A 15,746-nucleotide genomic window follows, 5' to 3' on the forward strand; every position below is an offset into this window, starting at 1 on the left:
ATAATTTTACCCCTAAGCATGTGTATCAATCTGGTTTATGCAAACTGCTGAAAACTGTCAAGGAATGAACCAATCAGAGAATAGAGGCTTTGTTATAATTCCAAAGCACATTTCCCAGGTTTTAGGGTTTGATTTGACTTCTTACGTGGCCTTCATTTATTCCTGCACACAGTCGTGAACCCCATGCTGGCAACACTGCTTATACATATATAACATTTCCTTAATATGCTGCTTAAACTGATAAAACTGTTCAGTGAGGGTCCTGTCATAAAATGCGTGCACATTATCCAATGCTACTTTGGGTGCTCCTAAGATTTCTATGGTTGATTAACAATTTCTACGATTTAATCATTCTGCAGGAAAGGGAATGTTTACATTGGAATAAAAAAGTCATTATATAGTGCCCTTGGAGCATAAAAAAGCCGCCAGGACCCTAAATGAGTATAACTTGGAGTGATTCTTTCAAGGCCAAAAAGATGAATTTATGACGTCCAAAGTAAGATATGAAAAGGCGAGACTGCAGTTCGGTGTCTCCGGGCAAAGATGTGGGATAAGACTTTCCGATCCTTGGGGCTTAGCATGTCTGGTCCATGCTTGTTCAATTATTCCACTCACACCACCAACTACAGACCTGGATGGGGCACTGTAAGGTGGTTCAACTTATATAAGGCGTGTCTGGTGTGGACAAATCCAAACTGGCTTATGAAAGAGCGCTACTAGCAAACATTAATTAGAGAACCATCTGCCTCCTTTAGAAGCCTAGAAGTAGTAGCCTCACAGCAGGAACCTAAATGTATAATATAAGAAAGAAATGCTGAAAGAGGACTTTCGTAGGTAAAAAATGAAAACAGTTCCATGACACAAGGTGGTAGAAATGCATGATAACTTTCCAGCTCATTCCCTTTATTCAACAGTACTGTATATCTAATATGATATTGCACTATGATATTGCACTGAGCCCCGGTTCACACTTATGCGATGCGGGAAGGCTGCAAATCCACAGCTTGTTCCCGTATCGCAAACGTACCCCCGGCAGTTCACACTGCCATATGCGATACGCTGGGGGTGTCAATGTAATCTTAACGACACCCCCAGTTTGATCGCATATCGCAGTGCGATCTTGCAGTTCGCACAAGTGTGAACCGCTGTGCGATCCGATCCTGATGCGGCTGCAAAAAAGGGTCCTGTGCGTGTTTGCTGCGGGTGCAGTGCGAATTTAGCCATACAAAGTGTATGGCTAAACTCGCACCGCACAGCCGATCGCATGTAATGAAGGAGCAGTGCGCTCCGACATTACATGCGAACGCCACAGCCGCACAAATGTGAACCGGCTCTAAGGAGCATATTTAAAAAGCAGTAATTTTCACTTTCACTAAACATTCACTAGTGGTGTATCAAGCACTGTCATTTAAACGCAAATACCTGGTAGATTCACCTGCAGTGAATGTTTGTTAAATGTCAGATTCACTGCTTCATAAATACACCCCAAGTGTAAGTAATTTTGTACATACCATAAAATAGTTTTCTTGGAGCCCACTGAGGAACACAAGAAGACTTTTGGGTTATACTTCCGCTTACAGGAGGATTGGACTCCATCAAACAAAAAAATGGTAGGCCAGCCCAGGATAACCCCTACGGCTACCAGCATACTTCAACTGTAGCAAATCAGTAAAGACAGCATGATCATAAACATAGAGGAGTGGAACCTGTCCCTTGATAGACTCCAAGTAAAATTTTATTTTTGGCTTTTTAGAATTAGAATTTTCCCATCTTATCCATTGAAAGACAAAAGACAAAAAGTCTTTAACCTTCAGGACATTCAAAAGCAGTTTAACTGCCGGGTGGTCAAAACACAGAGAATTAGGGACTGCTTGCAACTCAAAGGGCCTTCTGAAGAACCTAAAGAGTGAATCACACAAGGCCACAATGTCCACCTAGGACAGCTTTGAGAATATGTGAACAGAAGACCAGATGCAAGTCTTGCAAATCACCTGAGAGAAAGTTGCTTGAAGCTAAAAAGCCCAGGAAATACTCTATTAGAGTGTGCCTTGACAGAAAAGGATGGAACCCGATCCCTGAGAACATAAGTTTGGATGATGGTCTTCTGGAGCCACCTAGATATGGTAGAATGAGAAACCACTGCATGCTTATGGATACTAAAAAAAGAACATTCTTCCAAAAAGAAGCAGTGCATGAGAGATAGACTCTCACAGTCCAAACGACATCCAGACAATGGGGGGAAATTTCCTTTTGGTGAACTGGAGCTGGACAGAGGGACAGAAGAACAATTTTCTAGTTGGGGTAAAAGGCAGAGACTACCTTATGTTAGAAAGAAGTCCTGGGCTTAAACATCACCCTGTCCCTATGCAGAACCAGAAAAGTTTCCCTGCAGGATAGAGCCGCCAGCTCAGAAACTCACCTGGCAGAGGTAATGGGCAGAAGAAATATCACCTTTTGAGTAAAAGCAGAGGGAGGAGCGTCGCTAATGGATGCAAAAGGCAATTTCTGAAGCACAGAGAGAACCAGATTAAGATTCTACAGAGTCACGGCGAATGGACAAGGGGAGACACATGAGAAACTATACAAATACTGACAGTGAGAGGCCAAAAATCTCTGAAACAGAATAAAAAGGCAAAAACTTGACCCTTTATAGTGCTGAGAGCCAGACCCTGGTCCAGGCCTAGGTGTAGGAAGAAAATAATTAGTCCCATTCCTGGGATAAATGCCCTAAAACGTATGCCAAATAAATAATGCCTTCCGTGTTCAATGACAGACTTTGCTAGAAGTAGATTTCCTAGCTTTAAGCATTATAGGAACTACAGAGTCAGAGATGTACCTGTCCCTCGAGAACCTGAGCTTCAAGTGCCATGCTGTTAGAACCAGATAATATGAAGCTGGATGACAAATCATACCTTTGGATGGATATTGCTTACGATTTAGTACAACACACAGAGTGTATGCAAGGAGTCTTATGGGGCTCGGTGCACCAGATACATCTGTGTCAGCCTAACTTATTGAGGATCATTAGAATGCCCTCCAGCTCGATCCTGCAAAGCAGATAAGGAAGATGTTTTAGGGTAGGAAAGGCATAGATCAGGGTGTCCTAATGCCATGGATCCACCAGAGCATCCATGGCTTCCACCAGATGATCCTTGGACCTGGAAACAAACCGGTCTAGTTTGTTGTTGAAAATGCCAGCCAGGAGGTCCACATCTGTTATCTCCCACCGATGACACCTGGGGCAATCGGGAGCAGATTTTTTTAAATTTTAGTTTAGCCCTGATAATAATAAAGATCCAAAATATGTAAAAATTCACAATGTGTTACTTTAAAAGAGTATTGGAGTATACACAAGAAGTAATATGATCTCTACATATGGAAACACATTTTTTAATAGATGTTTGGTAGGTAAAGTATACTAAAAACCCCTTACCTGTAGGGGTGCTGCTGCGGAATGATGAAGATGGAGTGATGGGTGGGGTGACTGGTGGGGTGAGGCTGCCGCTCCCATGGCGTGGGGGTGTGGACACATTTCCTCGGGATACAGAATTTGACAATGTCAGTGAGAGCTTGGGCTGGATTTTCTTCTTTAAGGTTTCTTGTTCTCGTCGAGCTGCATCAGTCATAAATCTACACAATTATAATAAAAAAAAGAAAATTGTAAATTCAACAGTATGAACAGTAGATATGATGTCTTATAAAGATGTGCTCCTGTAACTGATGTGACAAATAAGTTTACCTTTACATCAATTTTTTCACATATTGCCAGCATGAATCATACCAGACCATAAAAAATATGTATTTGCTGTGCTACTAAAAACTAAGTCAACTTATACACATTTTTTTGTTAACTACCCAATGGCTTCAGGATGAGGTTTCAGGGGAACCAAAAATTTCCTAATAGCTGACTGTTGAGTACTGTTTCTAAATTTTTTTGTACACAAAAAAAGTACCAGTACTATACAATTGTACTTTGGAAACTTAATGAAAATTACTGAACCAAAAAGAAAAAAAAACACCCAGTGTTCCCAAATTGCATGCGCTATGGATGCAATCCACTTTAGACATGCCAATAATATGTATTGTGAGGGCCTAGCTGAGAAATGAATTACATATATTTCCAATCAAGAAAACCCTAATTGCTCAATCGGACTTTAGCATGTATGGTCAGTTTTATCTCTTTTGTTATGCTTTAAGAGCCGGTTCACACTACTCCGACTTGTCAGGCGACTTGGTTGCCTGACAAGAAGCGCTCCATGCTGTGCAATGGAACCGTTCTAATCAGAGTGACTCAAGTCGCTCCGACTTAGAAAAAGGTTCCTGCACTACTTTTGGGCAAAGTCAGAGCGACTTGCATTGACTTCTATTATGAAAAGTAATTTGCAAGCCGCAATGAAGTCGTGCTGCACGGGCGACTTCAAAGTCGGGGCGACTTTGAGTCGCCGCGGTGTGAACCGACTCTTACTGAAGCTTTCATAATTGAAAAGAGAAACAAAACCTGGGCACTTACTGACTTCTTTTTTTTTCTACTGAACCATAGGCAAATGTCAACAGCATACTTTAATCCTCTGATGACCTTTATGTTTACTGTAAAGCACTGGTACCTTCATCAGTGTTTATATCAGCCTCCTGTAATCCCTTGTACAGCAGCACCCAGAAAGGGTGGAACAGCACTATGAGCTAATTAGTGCTTCTTTGCTTTCCACAGCTCATGCAGCCTAATACTAAATGCGTTTACAGGAAATCAGAGGGATAATGTTTTCAAAGTCATGCTGCTCCTTCACTTCCCAACCACAGGATCAGGGAGGAGAATTAACCAATTAAAAAGGCATGTTTTTCAATATACACCCATCAGATACTGGTAAGCATTTTCATATTTATAAGGTGTTACCTGAAGTATGCAAATATAACAGTAATTAAGGACATACAACATATGAAAGACATCTAAATGATATCATGAAATAATGTACTTTTCTTGCAATAAGTTTGACTTTAACAAAGACTTTTTTTTTTCTTTATAACTTGGCACACTGTTTATATTCTGTCTTCAGTTTGTGCTTCCTTGGGGGTATTCCAGCTTACTTCGGCCATCTTTAGATTGAGTTAGAAAATAATTTTGGTGGAAAGTTGCATCATTACCCTGAAAAGGCTTATTAAGCAACCAATCATAGGATTCTGGCAGCAAACTAATCACCTTTTGTTCGAAAGAACGTGCAGTAACGTTAAAAGTAATAAGGATGGAAAGATCAGCCAGAATAAAACAATGGAAAAATATCTGCAACGTAATTAAAACAAGTGGAAGAGTTTCACAGTATTTGGATGTTATGGCTGAGTTATAGTTCTCAAAATTCACAAATTGCAACTAAGATCATATTAAAACAAATAATAGGATTTTTGACTTACCAGTAACATCCTTTTCTTGGAGTACAGTACAGGACAATAATCATTAGTTCTAATCTATGAGTTATTTGTAGCTACTTTCAGGTAATTGGACACTGGCAAAAAAAGGAAAGCTGCAGGGACAACCCGCTATTCTACATCTCCCACTCCCTGCAAGCCTCTGTTTTGTGGCAAAACAATAGGGAGATCATAGAAATAGAGGGGAGGGACCCGTGTCCTTTACTGTACTCCAGGAAATCAATTTTAGTCTGTCAAAACTCATATTTTACTTTAGCTAAAAACTATGGAATGTCCAAAAGTAATCCAAATGTGGGGTGGGTAACACAGCAAATAAACCCCAACAAATCCATGTAACATATGGGTAAAGAAGGCTCAACAGACTCAGATAGCAGCTTGTACCACCAAATGCCTTAAACTGGCATAGGAGGAAGCCTGAACATCCACCTTGTAGAACTTAAGAAACCTATGAACAAAAGGCCAGGTGGCAGCCTTGAAAATTTGAGAAACAGATGACTGATGCTGAAGAACCAATGAAGCATTAACAGATCTTGGTGCACTTTAACAGGAAAGGGATTAAACTTGAAAAAATAAAGAGTAGATGAACTTCAGATTAAGAGTTGGGGTAGGGTCATACTGTCCCCAGTATGTCAATAGCCTCTATTTCTGCCCATCAGGGATCAGCATGGGCAGAAATAGAGGCTCTACATATAAGCAGAGACTATTGATATACTGGGGACGGTATGACCCTACCCCAACTCTTAATCTGAAGTTCATCTACTCTTTGTTTTTTTCAAGTTCTATTTTGGCCCCAGGGCAAGCTTTTTCTTTGCTGGTTGAACAGTGCCCAATGCAGACTACTTCTAGGGTGGCCCATATGCACCCCCCCTCTCTCCACGGCGCTTTGGACTGGGTACCCTACGTTCCCTATTTGAGTTTGGTACTAATGTGATCCCCTGAAGAAGCTATAAGCGAAGCGCGTAGTGATCCTCTGGTAATGGCAGATTGATTTCCTGTTGGGCCCCAATGTGAGAAACCATTGCAGATTCTTCATCTCAAAGAACTAAGACTTTCCATATGTATGGGCATTAAACAGGTATCTTTGTATAGCCAGATACCACACCCATTCATAGGGGAGGATGTTGGTGTACATATACCCATCATGCTTGCATTTTTCTAAAATGGTTTTAAAATATTTTAACATGTTGTGAAAAACTTAGAATTTTATATTCAATTGAGTACCTTTTTTGTCCTCTTTGCGATCACTAGTGGCAATCTTTAAAGTCCTATACAACTTCTTTTTTGTTCAGATCATAGTAGTCTAATTCACACAAGGAGGATCAATACAAGTCAACTGCAGCTTAGCAATTTTGGAGCACTGTTTTTTTTTTTAATTTGTCTATGGTTGATGTATACATACCCATCATGCATGTATTTTTCTGATATGGTTTTAATATATTTTAACATGTTGTAAAAAAAACTTGGAATTTTATATCCAAGTTTTGTACTCTTTTTTTCCTATTTGGGATCACTAGTGGCAACCTTTAAAGTCCTACACAACTTGCATTTTTTGTTCAGTTACTTTTTGGATGCGTTGCCATGTACAATGAGTTACATCTCTACATTCTTTATAGACTACTAAGATTCTTATATATATTTATTTATTGCTTTGTTATGATATTCCCCTCATATTCAACATGAATAGGGATGGAGGCATCTTGCCCCTATTAGGTAGAGCCTCATTTAAAGTCCCACCTTCTGAACCTCGGTTCAATTCTTTGTTTACTAAGATTCTTACTCTGACTTGTTTCATTTAATAAAAGTACTTCTTGAGCAAAACAACTTGAGCAAAAAAACTTGTGCTGACACTGGACAAGGTGTTAGGTCACTAGTGATCTGAGTTAGCACAATGAAGATTATAAAACTGAGTATAGCGCCCTAATGTGGATTTTGTGCCACATACATCCTCAATTGTGGAATAGCTGTGGCGGGACCACACAAAATGCTGAGAAAGTTACCGATATATTCAAACTCTATCTACCCTGTTTGTGAAAAGCAGCCACCCTTTAACAGAAGACTTCATTCTTGTGTAAATCTGAGTAGAAGTGGTGACATTAGTTGACTGTCCTGCACCTTGCAGTTCGGTTTACAGTATACACTACTTGGAGGACAGTCAAATATGTAACAGTTTTATGCACTGTCTTCATAGTTCCACTATATGATTATATGTTTCCACTATATGATTATACGTTTTATGACTGCATTAGCATATGTGTTACAACAGTAAAACAAGTAAGTTCCATTGTATGCATAGGTATTTTAGCATGGTAATCTGACAATTTTCTCAGTGTTCCAATCATCATAAATAAAGGTATTAAAGCTGTATAATAATAAAAAAATATATGTAAAAAAAAAGAAAATGGAATGTCATTAACCAAAGCAATAAAAGTACTTCATAGAACAATGATGTATAAGTCATGCTGAAAACATTGCATAACCACAAAAATTCAAGGCCAAACTGTATAATGCCAACTTTTCCAAACACTTCCAGCCACTGCAACAACAACAAAAAAAGAAATTAAATAGAAAGAAATGATTATATATTATGCAAATGTAACACCACAGCTAAAGTGACAACATTCTTACTTTCACCACAGGCAGAAAGTAACTAACTACACCAAACAACATCTGGGCAGCCATAACCCACTTAAAAGCATAATCCAGCCACTATTTAACATTGCTAAGCCAGCATATTACTTGATGTCCATTAGTAATTAAAATTATATTTATTAATTAATCCATAACGTATAAACTATTTTATTACACATAAAATTTCACATATATACTATATTACCAAAAGTATTGGTCCTCCTGCGTTTCCGCACACATGAAATTTAATGGCATCCCAGTCTTAGCCTGTAGGGTTCAATAATGAGTTAGCCCGCCCTTTGCAGCTATAACAGCTTCAACTCTTTTGGGAAGGCTGTCCACAAGGTTTAGGAATGCATCTATGGGAATGTTTAACCATTCTTCCAGTTGTGAGGTCAGGCACTGATGTTGGAGAGAAGGCCTGGCTCGCACTCTGTGCTCTTAATTCATCCCAAAGGTGTTCTATAGTGTTAAGTTAAGGATTCAGCACAGGCCAGTCAAGTTCTGCCACCTCAAACTCGCTCATCCATATCTTTATGGACCTTGCTTTGTGCACTGGTGTGCAGTCATATTGGAACAGGAAGAGACTGGAAAAGAAATTGAATGCTCCTGCGCTTTAGAAGTGCTGTGCGACTTGATCTTTTACATGGTGACTCCTGATGGTGTAGTCGCCTACAAGACTGTGCTGCCACTCTCAACAAGTTGGTGAAAACACAAGTGAAACTCTAAAAAGAAAGGAAAAAAGAAGGCACACCAGCCTAGCGCAATTATCTTTTGCAACGATTTATTATTCAACAAGTATGTGCATCATACTCACAAACCAAGAAGAGATACAAGCAGAGCTCTGAAGAGATGCGTCAACTAATGGAGGTCTTCATTCCAGGACTGTCTTTAACCATAAGACCATGCTGAATGGAGAACTTGGTGGACTTGGACTTTTTACTTTGCTTGTATCTCTTCTTGGTTTGTGAGCTTGATGCACATTGTTGAATAATAAATCATTGCAAAGGATAATACGCTAGGCTGGTGCACCCTCTATTTTCCACTCTTTTTGGAACAGGAAGAGGCCATCCCCAAACTGTTCCCAAAAAGTTGGGAGCATGAAATTGTCCAAAATGTCTTGATATGCTGACACCTTAAAAGGTCTCTTCACTGGAACTTAGGGGCCAAACCCAATCCTTGAGAAACAACCCCACACTACAATCCTCCCTCCACCAAATGATTTGGATCAGTTTACAAAGCAAGGTCAAAGAAGACATGGATTGGTCAAACATTCCCATAGATACACTCCTAAACCTAGTGGACAGCCTTCCCAGAAGAGTTGAAGCAGTTATTGCTGCAAAGGGTGGGTCGACTCAATATTGAACCCTACGGAAAAAGACTGGGATGCCATTAAAGTTCATGTGTGTGTAAAGGCAGGCGTCCTAATACTTTTGGTAATATAGTGTACTTTAAGTTAAACACAAATTACTGTTGGTACATGGAAATGGATAGAGAAATTTCAGACAAAGGGACTGATTTTCTAAAGGAGCACAGTATGTTCAGTTTGCAAATTAATTTTATTTAGGGGCTACTTTAAAGAGAAAAGGAAAATACACATTTATGAAACACAGCAATGTACTTCACAAATGTGCTTTGCACTCGACTGGCTTAAGAGTCCTGAATTAAAAAAAAAAATTTAAACCGGAGGAAAGCCCGCTCATGTGCCCTGTCAAAGTCACATTTCCGGCTCACCTACAACCCTGGAGCTCTCTGTTCTGTTACAAGGCAGTGTTACAGAAAGCGGAGAGCGATATCAGCTCTCCGTTATCCATTCTACACTTATGGACTATATGCACTTCAATCATGGGAGCAAATTCCTTTTCCCTGAACATAATTGGCTATTCTTTGCAAGTTTATTTTCACATAGCTTCATCTCACTCACCTAAAACCCCGTTCACATCTAAAGCTGGCCATACATGTTCAATTCTCTTGTACAACTTTTCTTTATATTTACTATAAACTATGTAGTGCAAGGGCCTGCCCAATTGTATACAATTGAAAGTTGTTTAATTCTGACCTCATATTATGTTTTCTGATAAATCTAAAGGAACATTTTACAAGAGCATTAACATGTATGGCCAGGCTAAGTGTTGTGCTTATAATTGATTTATAAGGGCCACACTTGCCCCAAGACATTTAGCAAAGTCCGGCAGCCCTGGTCGGCCATCTCTGAGTTTGTTTGGGGGGGGGACCTCTATATCCCAACAGTCCTAATTACTTTTGTCACCTTAGTGATGGCCATTGCTTCATTGCTCTGCACCTCTGTAAACGGATGAGGGGGATAGCGGTGCTAGTATGTGAGTGTGCATTAGTGTGAGTGTGAGTGTTTTGGGTGTAACTATGGATACCTTGTACTATCTCATATTTTTTATAGGGCTCTATGTAGCCCCCATGACCTGTACTAATTCTTGTACTTATGGATGTTATATAATCTTTTGTTACCCTTAGCCCCCGTTCACACTGGGGCGACCTGTCAGGCGACCTGGTCGCCTGACAGGTCGCCTTCCATAGAGAAGCTGTTGACCCGTTCTAATAGGAGCGACACAAGTCGCTCCGACTTAGAAAAAGGGTCCGGAGCTTCTTTGGGGCGACCCGGAGCGACCTGCATAGACTTCAATGTTATGAAGTCCGTGCCGGCCGCTCCGAGGTCGCGGTGCGAGCAGTGCGCCGCGACCTATGAGGTCGCCCGCCAAAGTAGTGTCGCCCCAGTGTGAACGGGGGCTTATAATAATTTATTTTTGTATGTCTTTGCAAAATCTTAAATAAACACAAGTGTTGTGCTTATGCCAAGCCATGATAATGCCCAACACATAGAATCATATTCATGTCAGTATCCCCTCTTCACATTTTAACATTCTGTAACATGTTGTCTGTCCCTAGACAAGGTACAAGAGCTTCAACACTAGGGCCTAATCTGGGTTAAATTCTGCAGCAGAGAGGTGGTGACATGGAGTGGAAAGTTGAATATACCTTGCTGTTTGGGTGGACTATCAGCAGACACTGTCACTTTGCTCTAAATAGACCAGGGGTATTGATTTAAAATTCATGGAGGTCCAAATAGTAAAAAAAAATTTCAGGCAGAGGTCCAAATAGCATTTTTGTGCTATGACTCAAATTCTTTACATCACCACCCAGGTGTGCAGGCACGACAGCCCATTCATTTGAGTGGGCTGCTGTGCCTGCGTTTTCTGCTGGGAAAAGGCCCTGTCACCTTTTTAAAAATGCAGCCGCATAGAAGCTCCATGGTGCATTTGTACTATGCAATTTCCATGTGCGGGAAACCGCACCTTGTATTTCAGTGCATTTAGGAGCCAATGGTACCCCTGCACATTTTCCGTGTAGCACCTCATTTTGTGTGTAGCTGCTTGTCCCCCTTCATCTCTTCCCCACCACAGCACTGCCCCCCTTCACATATCTCCACAGCACTGCCCCTTTAACTTCCCCCGCACAGCACTGCCCCCCTTTACATCACCACCCCCACACACAGTACTGTCTCCTTTCACATATCATTCCCGCAGCATTGCCCCCTTCACCTCCTCCCACAGCACTGCCCCCCTTCACATATCTCCACAGCACTGCCCCTTTAACTTCCCCCGCACAGCACTGCCCCCCTTTACATCACCACCCCCACACACAGTACTGTCTCCTTTCACATATCATCACCGCAGCATTGCTCCCTTCACATCCTCCCACAGCACTGCCCCTTTCACTTCCCCCGCACAGCACTCCCTCAATTTACATCACCACCCCCCACACACAGTACTTTCTCCCTTCACATATCATCCCCGCAGCACTGCCCCTTCCCATTTCACATCCCCCCACAACACTGCCCCTTTAACTTTCCCCGCACAGCACTGCCCCCCTTTACATCATCACCCCCCCACACACCGTACTATCTCCCTTCACATATCATCCCCGCCGCACTGCCCCTTCACATCCCCTCACAGCACTGCCCCTTCACATCCCCCCCACAGCACTGCCCCCTTCACATCCCCCCACAGCACTGCCACCTTCAAATTCCCCACAGCACTGCCCCCTTCACATACCCCCCACAGCACTGCCTCTTCACATACCCCCACAGCACTGCCCCCTTTACATTCCCCCACAGCACTGCCCGTTCACATACCCCCCAAAGCACTGCCCCTTCACATACCCCCCACAGCACTTCCCCCTTCACATACCCACCACAGCACTGCCCCGTCACATACCCCCCACAGCACTGCCCCCTTCACACCCCCCCCACAGCACTGCCCCCTTCACATCCCCCCACAGCACTGCCCCTTCACATCCCCCACAGCACTGCCCCCTTCACATATCCCCCCCACAGCACTACCCCTTCACATCCCCCACAGCACTGCCCCCTTCACATCCCCCCACAGCACTGCCCCTTCACATACCCCCCACAGCACTGCCCCCTTCACATCCCCCCACAGCACTGCCCCCTTCACATACCCCCCACAGCACTGCCCCCTTCACATCCCCCCACAGCACTGCCCCCTTCACATCCCCCCCACAGCACTGCCCCCTTCACATACCCCCAACAGCACTGCCCCCTTCACATCCCCCCCACAACACTGTCCCCCCTCACATATCACCCCCACAGCACTGCCCCCTTCACATACCCCCCACATTGCCCCCCTTCACATGTCACCCCTACAGCACTGCCCCTTTCACATCCCCCCAGAGCACTGCCCCCTTCACATACCCCCCACAACATTGTCCCCCTTCACATGTCACCTGCATATATTTAGTCCATACAGTACAGAGTTCTTGAATTGGGATAGTAAATGAAAGTCGTGAGAGCCCTAAATATATTTTGAATGATCACCCTAAGGCCTTTAACTTTTCATAAGCATTAGATTATGCAAACAAGCCTCGATCACTTTAAACATTGTTAACAGTGGTGTAAAGACTCTGATGTGATTTCTAGTTGCATGGATTAAAGCAGACATTTGATCAGACTATCCAGGATGAGGTTATTGGAGGACAGCAGGGAAGGATTGCTTCTGGCACCCATATATTATTCTTAAAATAAACCTATGTGGAATGCAAAGCAGGTGCAGACTGCAAGCTGTCCTTCAATTCCTCGAACTTCAGTTTGAAAACAGTATTGATAAGTCAGTTAAAAGTCTGTGATCAGTTACTCACAATCCCAGAAAAAACATTCCAAAAAATATCTGATCCTAGGCAGTTAAAATATATTGACAGACATAGTTAACCAACCATTTCTCCTACAGAAATGCACCCACCCCATAAATAAACACAATGGCATGAGTGATCAATGTTCTTACTTTTTGTGGGACATTTTTAGGTCCTGATATCTGAGTATTAATAGTATGGTAGGTATGTGATGTCACAAAATGTATACATTTGAACATAAGTACAGGCAGATATTTGTTCCATATACTGTACTCATGATGGCTAACAAGACATCAGGTTGTATTTGTACTATAAACCAGAGGTTCTGGGTGTAACGTTATCCAAGGAGAATAAAACAAAAATTTGCATGGCATTGCCCACTGCCCCCTTATTTTGTGAGTTTGTAATGGAATGAGACATGTAACCTATTTTAAGAAGGCTCTACTGTGCTTTGCACTAATTCATTGGAAGGTAGTTTGGTCCCTTATGGCCCACCTCACCATGACCGGCTGGGTTCGGTGTTCTCATTTACTAACGATACAAATGAATACAAACACAACATTAAAGTATAACTAAAGGCAAAACTTTTCTTTTAGTTTTGGATGGGGTGGAGAGGGATTACAACACCTTTGAGTTTTTATTGCTGTTTGTGCCCTCATTAACCACTTGCCGACCACCTCCTGTATATTTACTGCGGCACGCAGCCGCTTACAGGCAAAGTGAAGTAGTACCACGTCGCTTGCCAAAGAGCCTGTAGGGGGCGAGCGCGCGCCACCGCGCTCCCGCCCCCGCTTATTCCTTGCCTAGCAAGTGCGTGTGACCGGCGGCTCTGATGGCGATCTCCCGCAGGAGAGGGAGAAAGACAGACGGCTGATGTAAACACAGCCGTCTGTCATTCTCCCTGAAGTAGGCACAGAGGCTAAGCGATCCTGCTATATAGAATCGCATGTCTCGGTGGTTACTTCACTAGCCACGCCCCCTAAAAGTTAGAATCACGCACCTAGGGACACACTTAACCCCCTTGATCACCAATAAAGTTAGCCCCTTCCTTGCCAGTATCATTTTTACAGTAACAGTGCATATTTATAGCACTGATTACTGTAGTAATGTCACTGGTAACCCCAAAAGTGTAAAAAATGTCAGTCAAGGGTCCGATCTGTCCGCCGCAATGTCGCAGTCCCACAAAACAAAATCACAGATCGCTGCCATTACTAGTTAAAAAAAAACAATAAAAATTACATAAATCTTTCCCCTAGTTAGTAAACGCAATACCTTTTGCGCAAACCAATCAAAATACTCTTATTGCGATTTTTTTTACCAAAAATATGTAGCAGAAAACAAATTGGCCTAAAATGTTTTTTGAGAATTTCATGTAAAAAAATGTGAAAAATATTGTTTTTTTTTTCAAAATTGTCGCTCTTTTTTTGTTTATAGAAAAAAAATAAAAATCACACAGGTGATCAAATACCACCAAAAAAAGATGTCAATTTCATTTGGGTACAGTGTCGCACGACCGCGCAATTGTCCGTTAAAGTCATGCAGTGCCAAATCGCAAAATAGGGCCTGGTCTTTGAGCAGCCAAATCTTCCGGGGCCGAAGTGGTTAAGGAGATTCATCCTCTCTATTTTTCCTGTTTACCATTATCATTGAAAGTGAAAGTAAAAGAAAATCCCAAATATTGGGTTGTCCCCATAAGAGTAATAGAGGGGACATCTTTCAATATTGACACTAGTTCTGGTGACCTGGGGGTCCTCAGAAGAATCCCTTAATTTGCAGGGATTTTATTTCACTTCCTGTTTGGTTATGGGACAGGAAGTGAATGGAAATCTCTGCAATGGGAAACAGATGGGAACAAAATCTGACAGAGGTTATAACCCTCCCTTACTCTATCCAAAATGAAAAAAAAAAGTACTTTAAAGAAGTAATAAAACCTTCAGCAATTCTTAGTTTAACACATTGAACTAGGGTTGCACCGATACTGTTTTTATATCGGTGAGTACAAGTACTGATGCTTTCGGTCAAGCACTCGCAAGCAATACCGTGCGATTGTGTCAATACAAAAGAAATGGGTGCAAATCCCACTGCAAAGAATCGCATGCAATTGAAAAGGAACTTGGTGTGATTTCCCCCACCACTCCGGTGTGTGTGTGTGTGTGTATAGAAAGGGAAAAGCGCCATTTAGTGGGCAGTTTATTAAAAATGTTAGAACATTAATACTTATCTGATCAAATGCAAAATCTGCATAGGTGTCCCAGTCCCGCCGATTATAGAAAATCACACCGCTGGAGGTGCTCACAGGCCTGGAGAAAAATTTCGGGACCCTGTGAGTATAGGGCAGAAGTGATGTCAGCTTGAGGGCGGACTGCCTCCAGCCCCATGAGCACCTCCAGCGCCCGTGGCTTGCTATCATCGGCGGGACAGGGACCCCTATGCAGAATTTCCATTTTAACTGTACTGTGAGTTCTAACATTTTTAAAAAATTGCCCACTAGATGGCGCTTTTCCCTTTCTATACTTACA

The 15,746-nt window shown here is 42.2% G+C and overlaps 1 protein-coding gene across 1 annotated transcript in view; it reads right to left on the reverse strand.

The window, feature by feature from the left end:
* The window catches only part of JAZF1 (JAZF zinc finger 1), a 400,632-nt gene that overhangs the window by 84,919 nt on the left and 299,967 nt on the right, over positions 1-15,746 (reverse strand). Inside the window, exon 3 of the mRNA XM_082259198.1 lies at positions 3,434-3,630. Coding sequence (XP_082115324.1) covers positions 3,434-3,630 — 197 coding nt within the window. The remainder of the gene's footprint in view (positions 1-3,433; positions 3,631-15,746) is intronic.

This window comes from Pelophylax lessonae, assembly GCF_965119305.1.
Source record: "Pelophylax lessonae genome assembly, chromosome: 5".
Lineage (NCBI taxonomy): Eukaryota > Metazoa > Chordata > Amphibia > Anura > Ranidae > Pelophylax > Pelophylax lessonae.